Source organism: Dunckerocampus dactyliophorus, chromosome 11 (genome assembly GCF_027744805.1).
Source record: "Dunckerocampus dactyliophorus isolate RoL2022-P2 chromosome 11, RoL_Ddac_1.1, whole genome shotgun sequence".
Taxonomy (NCBI): Eukaryota; Metazoa; Chordata; class Actinopteri; order Syngnathiformes; family Syngnathidae; genus Dunckerocampus; species Dunckerocampus dactyliophorus.
The window spans coordinates 17316000-17331732 of NC_072829.1; the positions used below are offsets into that span (position 1 = coordinate 17316000).

General features: G+C 38.4%; 1 protein-coding gene across 6 annotated transcripts in view; it reads right to left on the minus strand.

Moving 5' to 3' along the window:
• Window positions 1-15733, minus strand: part of LOC129189646 (misshapen-like kinase 1) — an 85563-nt gene that overhangs the window by 34476 nt on the left and 35354 nt on the right. For 4 of the 6 annotated variants that reach the window (XM_054791545.1, XM_054791543.1, XM_054791542.1 and 1 more), the window contains exons 6-14: window positions 13503-13593; window positions 13231-13361; window positions 10960-11014; window positions 10761-10839; window positions 9463-9635; window positions 2692-2764; window positions 2447-2570; window positions 2140-2241; window positions 1934-2068 (exon numbers count right to left, since the gene is read on the minus strand). In XM_054791545.1, the coding sequence (XP_054647520.1) occupies window positions 1934-2068; window positions 2140-2241; window positions 2447-2570; window positions 2692-2764; window positions 9463-9635; window positions 10761-10839; window positions 10960-11014; window positions 13231-13361; window positions 13503-13593 (963 nt within the window). Of the gene's footprint in view, window positions 1-1933; window positions 2069-2139; window positions 2242-2446; window positions 2571-2691; window positions 2765-9462; window positions 9636-10760; window positions 10840-10959; window positions 11015-13230; window positions 13362-13502; window positions 13594-15733 lie in introns of those variants that run through there. The other 2 variants (XM_054791544.1, XR_008572836.1) reach the window with 2 other exon arrangements.

Below are 15733 nucleotides of genomic sequence, written 5' to 3' on the forward strand. Positions count from 1 at the left end.
TTGAAGTACCAATACAAAAGTCCACAAACAGTTGGACTTCACAAACTCTGAGCACTACACAAAACCTTCAGGTCTATAAAATACTATAATTGCCTGTAGAGAGGAGTTTATTACAGCCTCATATAAAATCAACAATAATGATAATGTGGCGACCTGGAAGTTATGTGCGAGTCATGAATGCGACAGGCTGAGTGCTCGTGTGTAGAGACAGCTACGTTCGTAGGTATTCTTCTAGCTACATTTGCTGAAATTCTTTTGACGTGGTTGCGGTCGACAGTGTTGTTCAACAAATTGATTATTGATCGACCACCTCCTCATCATTCTTATAGCAATAGCAAGCTTAAAGGAAACCTGCACTTTTTTGTTTTATTTTGCCCATCATCCACAATCCTTATGTGAGACATGAACACAAACAGTCATGGAAAAAATTATTAGACCACCCTTGTTTCTTCAGTTTCTTGTTCATTTTAATGCCTGATACACCCAAAGGTACCTTAATTTGGACAAATATATCAGCTAAGAGAGAGTTTAACTTAAAACTCTTATGAGCTATATTTGTTATAATCATTACATTTGTCCAGACAAACGTGCCTTTAGTTATACCAGGCATTAAAATGGATCAATAAACTGAAGAAACAAGGGTGGTCTAATATTGTTTCCATGATTGTATGTCTTCCTCTTTTTATGTGCGTTTTAAAGATATAAAAACAGATAAAAAGAGTCAGCTCATTACCGCACGTAATGGGACACACCTATGTCACCTGCAAAGACTGCTATTAAAACACCAAACCTCCAACAAAGTTTTCTGATACATGCACCATGTAATAACAGATACATTCATGATAACATGTAATACTTAAAAGTATTTTGTTTCTTGTAAGCATTAGCGGAACTTTCTTCCCGGGCGCACTGATTTCACATAGCAACATAGAAATGAACACCTAAACATAGCATTAACTTTTCCAAACTCAGCTCCAATATGTAGCATTATGTTTTGGTAGTGGCTTGAAATATTGTGAGCGTGGGGCTGACACACTGCAGGCGAGTGTGTGGTGAAGCTAGTCGCTAGCCGGCTAGTAGCTAGCCGGTGTGGTGTGGTAACGTGTCAGTACGACAGTAATGTAGATCGATTGGCGTAACAATGTTAATAAGAATAACAATGTTGTTGTAGCTCGGTTAATATGCACGTCACATTATATGTAAATGGAGCGTTGCTGGTGCTTTTTGGAGGGTTTTTTTCAGAAGGCTTTATAGGTGGAATAAGTGTTTCCCATTACGTTCATTCTTAGCTGCGTCTTTTGAGCTGCTTTTATATCATTAGAACGCACAGAAAAGATAAAGACAGTATGTGTTCATGTCTCACATAAGGATAGTGGATGATGGGAGAAGTAAAAAGAAAAAAAAATGCAGTGTTAAAGCAAACAGAGCTATGGTATTGGAATAGTATTGGTATCAGCAGATATACAAATTAAGGTATCCGGATAGGATCGGTAGTGAAAAAGTGTGGGTCGGTGTATCCCTAATTAAAGCAAATGTTTCAGTCATCTAAAGTTAGGGTTTCACCTTTGACATTGCAGGTTTGATATTCTGGTCCTTGTTTTTAAATAAGTTGTTGCTGCGTAATTCATGTCTCAATCCCTCTTAACAATTCGATTTTGTTTCCAATGAGAGTTCACCAATTTACAGTACAAGCAGTTTACTATCAGTTCAAAATCACTCCAGGAAGTGAAAAACACCACTGGAGCACAGGAAGTCATGCCATCAGTGAAGTTCACATTAGTCTGAAGGTAAAACCAGTCAGTGAAATGCATCTCTTGTCCACGAATGACTTGATTTGTTTGCAAGTCAGATGAAGAAGAGATGCTTCAATTAAATGAACGACACCTCATGAATAAGGCAGGGGCAATCTCATCAAGCAAATATTTTTTGTTACCTGTTTCCTATCAGTCCTCTGATGTCTGTCACCTTTCAGGATTCTGTTGTCTTGGAGATCATATTCCTCGCCAAGCATAATCTCTTGAAGCTCCGCCCACTGAAAGGCAGCATCTGACAGTTGCCGCCTCTGTTGCTAGAAAAATGAAATTTTATGAATACAATTTTTGCAAGTTAGAGAATAACACTGCAATCAACAGCACTTACATCCTCTAATATTTGCCGTTTTTCATGCTGTTGTTGGATTCTCCTCTGTCTATCAGCCAGTAACTGCTGCTTGTATCTCTCTTGCTCTAATTGTTGCAAAGCCTAGATACAAATCAAAATAAAAGTAAACAGCTTTTCTTTTTACTCTTTATAACAGCTCTTTCGAGTAATACTGTGGACAAAGGCGTTGACAATGTTAATTTCAGGTATTTTGAATTAATTTTGCTGGCTCTGCATGGGATCTTAGGAAGATAGAACTAAAACGATTTAAGGGTGCAAGATTTAGTCTGCTATAAAACCTACTTACCTGCTGCCTTTGCTGATCTGCACCAACTCTGTTACCTCTCTGGCGACCTTCTTCTCGATCCTCTGTCTGTAAACGTAGAAACTCTCGCCGTAATGTCCATTCACCAGGGACATTAACGATGGAGCTAAGTGAGGAAATATCAGAGAGAGGGGGAAAAATATTGAGTGTCTCTTATGTTTAGGAATACTGCTCATGACAAGAGATCACCAACATGCATACAGTACAGATACACTGCTGATGTTTACCTGGGTTCACCTTCCTCCTCTGTGACCTCGTCTTCTTCCTCTTCACTACCACTGTACTCATACTCTGGACCCTCTGAGAAACACAGTTGGAAGAACAAGAGAATAATCTATCAAATTTCTCAACTATATTATATTATACGTTCTTTGTGTGTTCCATTTGTGTTGATTTTGTCCACACCGCAAGTTAAGATTATTCACCTGTTTTGAAGGCCTGCTGTCCGTTTGCATAACACACTCATCGCTTCCAACTGAAGAGCACTTTTTTAAAGCAAGCTGCCTCTGACCATTTCTTGTGCGACTCAAGATCGTTGTTGTACTTCTTCGATGAAAACGGGTTTCGACTAGCACTACGGAGTGTTGTCGCCACCTTATAAAGTATTAATAGACGCCCCCCGCTGCATGAAAAGAAATCCCCTTCAGAATAAAAGTGCAAGACTACTTTCATATTATTATTATTATTATTATTATTATTTATTTGCCCAAAGACTAGTGACCCACTGAAAACAAACCCAAGACTGGGTCGCAGACCACCAGCTGAGAATCACTAATCTACAGTATGTGATTTATTACACTAACAATGGCTAGGATAATAAAGTATATTGTATATTTATGGATAAAATAATGTACATAAATTCGAGCTGCATCAATTAATATGATGAATAATCAATTATCTAAATAATTAAACTATTTTGGTATTTGAGTGATTTAAAAATGTAAATATCCTCTGATTTCAGCCTCTCAAATGCAATAAAAAAAAAAAAATCTTAGTCTTGCATGAAAGCAGACATATTATGTTCGTGTTTTAGCCAAAACAAGATATTCACACACATCAGCTTTGACTTTTGAAAACTAACCGACTACTCAACAAGCTTCAGATTAATTGACTAAGAAAATAATTGTTACTCGCCGCCTTTAAGTTAATTAGTGAATTGCAATAAATCGTATATATATATATATATATATATATATATATATATATATATATATATATATATATATATATATATATATATATATATATTTTTTTTTTTTTTTTTTTAATTGAGGATGGATAGATAGAAACATACACCCCAAACCACATGTAGACTCGTAGTTGCATGTGTCCCGCCACTCTCAGCTTCCCGTGTGTGTAGGAAGCTTCCTGTCTGAAAACAGCAGTTTGTCTATTAAAGTAGGCTAGTCGTGTTGGACAGATGATGTTTGGTGATGGCTGGTGCCTTGGGGGAAAGGCTTTTAAGTACATATAGTGTGCTTATGTGGATTCTTTCAGAGTGCTGCTCTTTGTCTTGATTAAGCATTCCACCATGCCTGCTGTTTGCACCAGCAGTGTCTCCTGCCAGTAGCAATTTTGCCATTATGTGGGCCAAGCTTTGAAAATACAGTGAAAGTCTTGTTCAGTGAAGAAACACAGGACAAGTCCCGTATCATCACTTAAAATGTGACCCAAAAGTCTGAATAAGTTGCCAGCCAGATTTAAACAGCTATTTTGCAATTATTAGACGATCCGTGACTGCATTGGATTTGTAAATACCATTTTACAGCCCCAGTATGCGTGCGCATGCAACAGTCCCTTCGCTGCTTTAGTAAGCATACTGTCTACTGGGCAGGAAGATGGACGAAGGGAGCGTAGAACAACATTTGGTCAACATATGGTGTGCAAGTATCTTGGGAAAACGTGAACATTTAACTGACACACCATATGTTGAAATTAACATGTGGAGCGGTTACAGAGTGCAGGTGTTTGCTCCAACCGAAGAGATTCGGAAGATCAATTCTCCATATGTAATGGACAAAGTAAATCTCTCTGCTGCTCTTTGTTGGTGATGTCATTTGGGCTCGTGCTACTGCTATCTGAGACAAAAAGCATTTTTCTGAGACACAACACGTTTTTATGCCAACATTTGGTAACACAAAAGACAGTTCTGGGGGAATGATTCATCCTCTTAAATGTTGGCACCCTTTGTGGCAATATCACTTTTGGATATGCATACAATCACATACTGTTTTTGCATGATTTCTTAATTTATCTTTTTTTTTTTATTTACTCCACACACTAATATGACTAGTATTTCATTTCTGCACACATATTTTGCCAGTCATTAGTGTGTTTTTCTAAGCTAACAGAAAATTAGAACCAGATGGCTGTTCTGTTCCCTACTTCCTTCCCGCCTTAGCTTCTCCAACACGGTCTACTCTCTGTCTCGACTCTTTAGTCTCTTGTTGAGACATTCTTTCTCCTCTCTCAATTGATAAATCTGATGAGTAAGACAAGGACCTTATGGGGGCCACCTCTTTTTGGGTCCATCTAGCATTTTTCCAATGATTTGGAAAATGTATTCAAAACAGCGGAAGCATCCATTGCAATCACAATAAAAAAAAGTCAATTCATAAAAATACCAAACTAAATGTATTACCCAAGCAGTCACAATGGTCTGAGGTAATCAGCCACAAGAAAATAAAATGGGGTATTTTAGAATTTATACAGTGGAACCTTGGTTAGCATCATTAATGCTTTCCAGAAGGTCTGACTCTAACCGAAATGTACACAAACCGAATCGATTTTTGCCCATAAGAAATAATATAAATCTAATTAATCCCTTCCAGAAAGCCAAAAATGTTAACACAAAACATGTTTTTATAGTTTTACAATTACAGTTTGACATTCAGAAAACATTTCCAAATGCACATAAATACATATAGATGATGAATGAAACATTTAAGGTTACTTTTACCTTCATTGAAGACGTGATTCTTGGTGTGACTGTCCCCAAAGACACCATGTGGCAGCGAGATCAACTACCACCACCTTCCCGTTTTGACATGAGTTGTTTCTTGAAATCAATTCAATTTAGTGTTTCTCACCTCAATACTGCACCCCAAAATGGAGCTAAAAAAAGTTGCAAGTGCCAGCATTTTGATAAAGACGGTGAGACACACTACTGAATTCAAGAAATAACTCATGAAAAAACAGGAAGATGGTGTCCGTGTGGCGTCTTGCTGCCACATTGTGTCTTTGGGAACTGTAGTCTTCAATGAAGGTAAAAGTTATTTTTTTGTGGCCTGTAAAATTAACCCAAAAAATAAACATTTAAAAATTTAAAAATGGGAAAAATAGAGCAAAAAGGAAAAATGTAAACAGAAAAAAAGTCTTTAGACTTTAAAAAATAAGTAAGTAAATAAATAAAATGTATCTGTCAATATGTAACTTTTTTTTTTACCCTTTTTACAAAATGTATAAAATATACATCAAAGTGGCCCCCCACATTCTTTGATTTTTCATGTATGCGATCCCTGGTGGAAAAACTTTGGACATCCCTGACCTAAACAGAACAGCTGTTGGAACCTTCAGTGCAGCTGTTGCAATGCGTTCTTTCCAAGCATTTTGGAACATTTGAAAATAAAACTGGATAATGCAGTGAACTGAGACATGGCGTATAATATGCTTGATGTAAACACTATTCAGTCACTCAATCACACAGGTTTAGCTCAATAAATTATTTTTTTCTTTATTCATCATTTGGTGCTGAGCAGGTAAAGGGTGACTGAGTCTCGATTTTCAGAGGACGAATCAATTCCTCAACATAAACTGACACGTATAATGCTTAATCCACTTGAGATATAAAAAACAGACTAATAACATTAAGAACTAAGCTGTTTCCGTGGAAGAGGACTGGTGGAGCTCTCTCTATATAGTGTATATACTGTAGCTGTATAGCTGAAACGTAAAACACAAAAATTAGAGAGAAAATGGCATTCCACCCACTCACAAGAAAATCGTTCAGCCTGAAAAGCGAGCCTTAAAAAATTATAGACAAGGCCTGTGTCATGCCAGAACAGCTTACTACTCATCTTTAATTGAACAAAACAAAAATAACCACAAATTCCTCCTCAGCACCATGGCTAGGCTAACAAAGTGTCATAACACCATCGACCCATCCATTCCTATCACTCAGTGATGATTTCATGTCATTTTGACAGTAGAATTGCCACTATTACACACCAAATAAACCACCTCCCCCCATCAACTGATGTTGTAAATCCCTCCAACGCGGTGACCATAGAGTAAATGGTGATGACTGAGACACAATTAAACAGTTTTTACTGCACCAACTCTTCTGAATTAGCCTCTACAATTTCCTCCTCAAACTCCTCAACATGCAAATTAGATCCCATCCCTACTCACTTGTTCAAAGATACTACCCCACTATCAACACAGCTCTTCTCAAGATAATCAATATGTCACTCGTGACAGGCTACGCACCGCAATTATTCAAAGTGACTGTAATCAAACCGCTTCTTAAAAAAACCTAACCTTGATCCACGTCTGAGCTAACCAACCTTCCATCTTTCTCCAAGATCCTAAAGAAAGCAGTTGCCAATCAGTTACACCATTTCCTTCAAAACAATCATTTACTTGAGGTCTTTCAGTCAGGATTTAGGATGCACACCACAATGGAGAAACAGCACTCGTGAAAACTACAAACGACCTCCTCACCGCCTCAGACAAAGGCCTCGTTTCAGTATTAGTTTTATTAAACCTTACAGTAGCATTCAACACAATTGATCACCAAATCCTAATAAGGAGATTAGAACATGCCCTTAGCATTAAAAGAACTGCATTACAATGGTTTCAGTCCTGTTTGTCAGATCGCCTGCAGTTCGTATCCATTAGTAATAAAGAATCCAGGTACGTGAAGGTCATTCATGGCATACCACAGGGTTCTGTGCTAGGACCTGTATTGTTCAGCCTTTATATGTCCCCCTTGGGCAATATCAATAGAAAACACTCCATTAACCTCCACTACTATGCAGATGACACACAACTGTACTTATCAGTGAAACCTAACCAAACTAATCAGCTGTCCAAACTCTAGACGTGTCTTAAAGATATAAAGAGCTGGATGACCTCAAACTTTTTACTTTTATACTCAGATAAGACTGAAGTCATAGTCCTTGGTTCCCAGCACCTCAGAGACAAAATTCCAAATGATATTTCTGCCCTAGATGGTCTTGCACTCACCCCCCACAGTTCAGTCACAAACCTCGGCGTCGATCAGGATCTTTCCTTTAGTTCCCAAATACGACAAGTGTCAAGAACAGCGTTTTTCCATTTACGAAACAAAGAAAATCAGAAAATTCCTGACACTACAAGATGCAGAAAAACCCATTCATGCTTTTGTGACCTCCAGGTTGAGTTACTGTAGCACTCTGTTAATAGGTTGCCTTAAGAAATCTTTAAAGACCCTTCAGTTAGTCCAAAATACTGCCAGACATATCTTTACCGGAACCAAAAAAAAAGAGATTATATCTCACCCGTGTTAGCCTCACTGCACTGGTTACCTGTCAAATTTAAAATAGAGTTTAAAATTCTTCTTCTTGCACAAAAAGCACTACACAGTCAGGCATCAGTATATCTTAAAGAGCTCCTAGAACCCTATCAACACAGGGGAACACTGCGTTCCCAGAGTTTACAATTATTAGCCACTCATAGAATTTTTTGAAGTGGAATGGGAGGTAGAGCATTTAGTTATAAGGCTCCTCTGTTGTGGAACCATCTCCCCAACTCACCCCAGTGGCCAGACATCCTCTAAAAGTCAACTGAAAATCTACTCTTTGCTAAAGCATATACAGTAGTTAGAACTGACCGCTGATACGCTGATATGTATCAGAGGCACTCCTCAATGTTCCTTGGACTAAGACGTCTGGCTTGATCTACCATCTATCCCTCTATTTTTGTTTTTTTAACCCAACCGGTCTAGACAGACGACCGCCCCCCAGAGCCTGTGTTCTGTTCAAGGTTTCGTCCCCAGAGGTTTTTTTTTGTTGCCTCCGCCACCAAGTTCTTGCTCATGTGGGGTTTCAGTTGGTTCTTTGTTTTCATAAATGTGACCTTCATGTGTAAAAAAAAAAACATTGCAAACATCATGAAGGATACACATGGCTTCTTTGAACATGTGAAAAAGTCTGTTCCTATGAAATGGACAGTGATAACTAAGCAACGTAGTGGTGCCTCTCTCTCCCTCCCTTGCAATGCCCCTTCCAGTGTGCCAGACAAACACAGCAATAAAAGTACGTAGTTGTCTTTTTTTAACTGCTGTCTCATTTAATTCTTGTTTTTAATATTTTTATTACTGTATTTTATCTGGCTAGCATGTGTTCTGTGTACAGTGTGAGTGACTGGTCTTAATTTAGATAATTACCGATAGGTAGTGTAAGTTCTGACTTACTGTATACCAAAGCTCGACTTACAATTCTAGGAACGGAATGGAACTCGTACATAGACTGAGGACCTCTTGTACAGTACTTAATAGTTACAATGACTAGTGGCTGACAAGTGATTATGATAAATGGTCTTTCACTTGTATAGCAAAAATCAGAGTGATGATCAATTGTTTTCCTTCCATCTGTCTTTCGCCCGAAGTCAGCTGGGATAGAGTCCAGCCCACTGCGACCCTTAACAGAACAAGTGGCTGAAAAAGGATATTTACTATCAACATGTATTAAATTAAGTGTGTTTTTAGCAGCACACAAATACATTTTGTTGTATAAGCATTCAAGGGTCTCCTTATCTGGGAACCTTTGCTGAAAACAACACAACTCTCAATAATTATCATCACAACAAAAAATTGTGTGTTGGAACCTTTTTGTACTTGATACATAAAAACAGTGCTGATTCAATTATCATACTGATGATGCATCATCTGTATGTGAATGAGGTGACCATGTGACCAAGAATGATATTGCTGAGTGTTTGTTGAACCACAAAATTACCTTTCTCCTTCTTCTTTCTGGTTCTGTCAAGGTGATCCTTGAGCATGATACGCACTTGTCTCTCATTCGTCAAATCTCGGATGAAGGCATGCCTCAGTAGGGCATCAGTTGCGGGTCGGTGCAGATGGTTCTTCACGAGACAGCTATCAAGGAACGACAAAAAGCGCTTGGACCTGTGTGAGAGATTAATAGAAGCCAACAATGAAAAAAAGGCAATATGGATATGAATGTGAATTAAAACACACTCATATTGAGTAGGGTTATGTGAACCAGCTGCATAATTAAATTACAATTCATCCAGTGAGTTGATTTCCTCCTTTTTGTTTCAGTATAGCTCAAATGAAATGTAGTCACCAAATAATGTATGCAAATTATATACAAATGTCATTTATGACAGTCAGCAATTACATTCAAAACAAAATAACCTAAAGGAATTGCATAAACTTTGAACTCACCTGAATCACTGATACAAATAAAAAATGTTCATGTTCGTTTGAAGGTTGGTCTTTTGATCAAAGAGTATTTCCAAGGCTCCCAATGTTTCAGAAAAGCATAGCCTAGCATGTTTAAAATGCTGCAAAACATACATTGGTATGCCTGGAGCTGTGGTGAAGCCTAAAGGCTTTAGTCTTCGATAGAACTGCATACGCCAGACTGTTGCCGCTGTCTAAGGCGGTGCTATGAACTTGTTTCCCATGACATGAATAAGTGAATGAAAGACGCCACTAGTTGATCCTTTATGTATAGAAATGAAGCAGACTCTCACTGAGGACAGAACAGTAGATTGAATGAGAGTGTGAACTTTTAACTTTACATGACAATTACTTCACAGTGACAATTACTCTTTTTAATCAATGTTTTGAATGCCTATTATGGACATCTTTTCTCTTGAAAACCACAGGTGCTTGTTTTGTACAACCGAGGATACATTTGTTTGACCGTAATGTGTGTTTATTTTGCTACGCTATGTATCTTCATATCCCTGCTATACCTGTGAATATGCGGTGATGGTGAATCGGCTCAACCTACTGTGGCTTAATTGAGGAACTTTGCTAACTCAAATGTTGCAAATTAATTTTCTATCAGTCAACGTTATCTGCAGCGGTGCCCTGATTAAGATTAAAAGTAGCAATGACATTCATCCAGTATATTCTTTTTTGTTTCTGTGAAGCCATGATAAGTGACTCTATTGACCAAGATTTACTCCAAATATATTTACGACGACTAGTCACTAGTAATATTTTTTTTTAAAGAAAATAAGAGTGTAACGGTGTGTGTGCATGCGTGAACAGGCTCACCATTTCTTTGATTTGAGTCTCGGTGGAGGGTTCCTTGGAATCAGAAACAAAGCTCTCATTGGGTGCATGTCACACAGAGCTACACACATACACACACACATATGTTCGGGCAGGGGCAGAGAAAAAAGTGGCAGTCAAGATAAATCCTGAGTGGGAAAATACATTTGATAAAAAAGTAATAGTGTAGGAAATGTCTTACGAGGGGCTCCTTCTGCCATCTCTAAAGCAGTGATGCCTAAAGACCAGAGGTCACTCTGACAAGACAAATAAGAAAAAAAATAGTAAACCGAGTGCACACACAAACCTCTGGATGAGTTCTGCTCATGACACCACCGTGTGACCAGACTTAAGCCAAAATAAAAGAACAAATAAATGAATTTGTATTTATTAAATTAATTTAATTACAGTGGAACCTCACTTTTCATCATTAATCTGTTCTAAAATGTTTGACAAAAGCCAAAATGTCCGAAAATCAAAGCAAGATCTTCTATGGGAAATAATATAAATCCAGTGAATCCGTTCCAGACACCCAAAATATAAACAAAAACACATTTTACAGACAATAATGGTAGTTTTATATGCAGAAAATAAATAAAAAGTCATATAAAAGACAAATGAAATGCATAAATGTACATTTAACATCACTTTTACCGTATTGGCGTAAAAATGACATATTGGTTCATATCAGTATTGGTTTCACTGCCGATAACGATATTGGCACCATGATGCCATAAGATAAGATAACATATGCTTTTATTAGTCTCACAAGGGGAAATTCCAGAATGCCAACAACAAAAGGATGGCAGCCATAAAGTTCGGGAGGTACTTTTTATTATCACCGAAGTAGCTTACGAGTAGCTTACTAGCTCAGTCTCAGATACAACCGACAAGAGCCCAAAGACAAAACAGCACACTGCCGGCCTTCACAATAAAAAGCCCGCACATTTGTCGGACGGCGTCCAACAAAATAAGGGTCTCAGGAAAGTAGCGTAAATTCGCAATGAAAATGCTGGTTCTGCAAGGGGGAAATAAGGCGTGACTATTGATGGTACAAAATGTTGAAAATAAATATGGCACTTTTTCTATAACTTGTATTGCATATTGCAACAGTTGTCGTATTTTGCACAATGTTTATTTGTGAAATGCATCCTGTGGCATCACAGTCAAAGAAGCATAATTTGTTCATTACACAAGATGTGACCTGACATTAGTTTGAGGGACGATATTCTGCATACATCAGCATACGTTGATAACGGTATCCGTAATGGAAGTGCTGGAAAATATCGGTATATCGATTAAAAACCACTATCGAGCATCTCTACTTTTACCTTTATGGAAGACTTGTTGGTGAACACCGAGATGAGTGGAGGGTGTAGAAGAGGGGACGGAAGAGCCACACAGACGCTGTTTCCCCTAGTCTGTTACAAATTTAACTTTAAGAGTGGACATTTAGAGCTGTATACTTGCCCACTTGAGTTTTATTAACCTCAGCAGCAGGTACAATCATCATTACACACACTGGCCTGGCTCAATATCTCTTATGTGTCTCCGGTAAACCATTCTCCCTTAATTAAGGAACCATTAAATTTACAACCCTGCCATAACAAATGCTAACGTTGTACTTTGCTACGACTTCTTTGTTGAAATCAAGTGTTTCTCACCTTATTATTTATATTTATTAAGTTGTGGGACATACGGTGGCTGAGTGGTTAGCATGTTGGCCACACAGAGGCCAACAAAGACCTGGATTCGAATCTCCGCTTGGTCATCTCTGTGTGGAGTTTGCATGTTCTCCCCGGGTACTCCGATTTCCTCCCACATTCCAAAATTCATTGGCAACTCTAAATTGTCCATAGGCATGAATGTGAGTGTGAATGGTTGTCTATATGTGCCCTGCAATTGGCTAGCGACCAGTCCAGGGTGTATTCGGCCTCTCGCCTGAAATCAACTGGGATAGGCTCCAGCATACCCCTGCGACTCCATTGAGGATAAGCGGCATAGAAAATTGATGGATGGAAGTTCTGGCACTTTCTTTGGTGTCATGGTGGGTTATTTTGCAGCCATACTGGTCAGACAAAAACAGTCTGACAATCAGAAATATGCAAAAAAGAACCACTTTCCATCTTCATAGAAACTCGGTCACCAAAGCGTGGATGCTTATTTTGGACACTGGATTCCAAAGAATGATAAGCGGACAAACTTAGTTGGTTGTAACCGAGACAGTGTACAAAAAACGAGAGATATTTTTGGCAATAATCTTTTGTCAAAAACTGGATACTACAAAAACTACGAGAAACATACAAAAACCGAGGTTCCACTGAACTTCTTCACTTAAGGATAATCTACACAGTAGTAGTAGTATCACAGTACTCATTACAAGCATTCATACACAGGATTAGTTTTTTTAAAACTGAAATTTAGCTTTGCATCATTAGAAAACATGCTTATTTAATTTTGTTTATTTTCATACTCTGTAGTCATATGTGGCTTCGGGGTTCTCATCACAGGCAATGACCTCTGGAGCCATCCAATATGGAGTACCAATAAAGGTGTTCCTTCGACCGATCGTCTTGTCCAACTGTGCTGAAACCCCAAAATCCACTGAAACACACATAATAACATAGACAATAAAGTACTATGTGATTGTGCGCTTGTTGCAAACTTCTAAGTGTGTGTATTGTTCTGCCTGCAGAGATGTGCATGTGCTTGAGATGCCACAGTGCATGTGTTCATGTGTCATACCAAGTTTGACTTCGGCATTCTCTGTAAGCAAAACATTCTGTCCCTTAATGTCCCTGTGAATCACATGATGGGAATGGAGATGGGAAAGACCCTGGAGGACAAACATGTGCACAGTCAGATGACAAATGAGGTCATAAACATTCACTGAATAGAGCAACAGTATTTCAAGCTCATTGAGATGCTTTTCACCTTCAGGAAAAAAATACCAGACACTATTGGCTAAGTAGCAGAAAAGGAAATTAATGAGTGGCAAAGTTTTAAAGTGTATGTGTGCGTATGTGTGTGTGCACTCATTTCTTCAAAGGGGGTTAAATAAACAGAGGAAGTGGGTCCTAATTTTGACAATGACTTCACCATGTGCTGAGGGTCTGCGTATGTTATGGTGTTGAAACAATACGAAGACAGCATGGCTGACGACAGCAGAAGCAACACTGGCGGCAGTCCAGAGCCCATTGTCTCTCATGCATTTAACTGCTAAGAAGCATCCTAGTTTTATTGTTGCAACTTAGTTGATTGATTGTATTACATGGGCACACAGTTTGTTAGTGCAACTAAAAACACAAATATTCCGTCCTGTTTCTCAGGACCTTGTGATCTTTTATCATGATAACCATAACATCCCACAGACTTGTGTAGAAAAACAATAAATAAAATCTATTACTCCATCCAAGTCAAAGTGGGAAAACAGGGGGTGTTTTCAAGAAGCATGTCAGTTTAGTCTCTTTTATTGATGCTTTGGCAGACATTCCAACTTTGCACTTGTTTGCATTGACATACTTTTCAGTAGCACTCCAAAAGATCCACTGAGAAACCCATAAACTGTGGGTTGATGTGACAGTGTGTGCCAATTACAAATAGCCAATTACATTGTAGGTCTTTGTGATGTTTTAAAATAGCAGTACATTTAGCGCTTCAAATTTTGAAGCTTTACTCTATCACAAAAATTTAAACAAATATATTAATGGACAAAACATAGTGTTTCGTGGTTGATTAATGACTATTATTACTAAAAAATGCATATCTAAGGAAATGTATGTTATGTATTTTTTGCCTAAATTAAGCATTTACAAGCATAAAAATGGCTTAATCAACTAAAATGCAAGTATAAGGCATTCAGAAGACACATTCAAAGACGTGATGATATGTACCGTATTTTAAGGACTATAAGTCGCACTTTTTCTATGGTTTGGCTGGTCCTGCGACTTGTACTCCGGAGTCACACTGACAGCTGCGAGAGGGCGCTCTAAGCTTGCTACTCCTATCACTCCTGACTGAGGCCCTCTCCACACAAATATGGATATTTTAAAACCGCATATTTTTCGATGCGTTTGGCCTCTCATCCACACGTATACGGAGGTTTTTGTCCTTAAAAACTGAGCTTTCGGAAAACTCGATGAACAAAGGCGCCATTGTGGGCTTCGGAGGACACTATACTGCTGCTGCTTTACTCGCTAAACGGCTACGACACCCCCGCCAACGATGGCTATTTGGGACAAGACCCGATCGGACCTCTAGCTGGCGGGACAACTTTCACAAGCATACCGTTATTTTGGAAGAATGGTGGTGGAATGTTAGCATGGCAAGAAGCTTGTGATTGCGTTTGATTGAACTGCTTCGCCCGCACATTGAAAGCTTCCCTGTTATATATGCCTGCATTGTTCCGCATAACTATTGTTGTGGAGGCAATTAAACAAGGAAAATTTGCCAGACACACAATTAATTCAGCAATTATAGTGTCACAGCCGAAGGAGCTCTTGCTTGATCGGTAAATTTAACTACACTTCACAGCATTGTAGTGATAATCAACATCTGCTACATTTTAGATAAAGAACACGTTTCATCCATTTTCTGTTTTATTTTCAATAAATTTAGCTGACAAATGTGAAATAACGTACTGAAGAGTAACACTACTTTGCTAGCAGTCCACGTGTAGCTTCTACTGTATATCGCCATATTTCTTATCATATGTCTAAGGAAATTACATTATCGACGCCTCTGATTGGTTAAAATTGCTAAATTGTTAAAACAGTCTATGACTGCAGCGCCCCCCTTACTTTGGCATGCGCATGACAGCCACAAATGCCCCCAAAAAGAAAATCATATTCTTTTTTCCTCTTCATTGTGAATTATTGGCTGGTGCGACTTATACTCCGGAGCGACTTATAGTCCGGAAAATACGGTAATATTGTACGCTGGTTACTAGGTGTCAGAAATGTTACTGTAATGTTCAG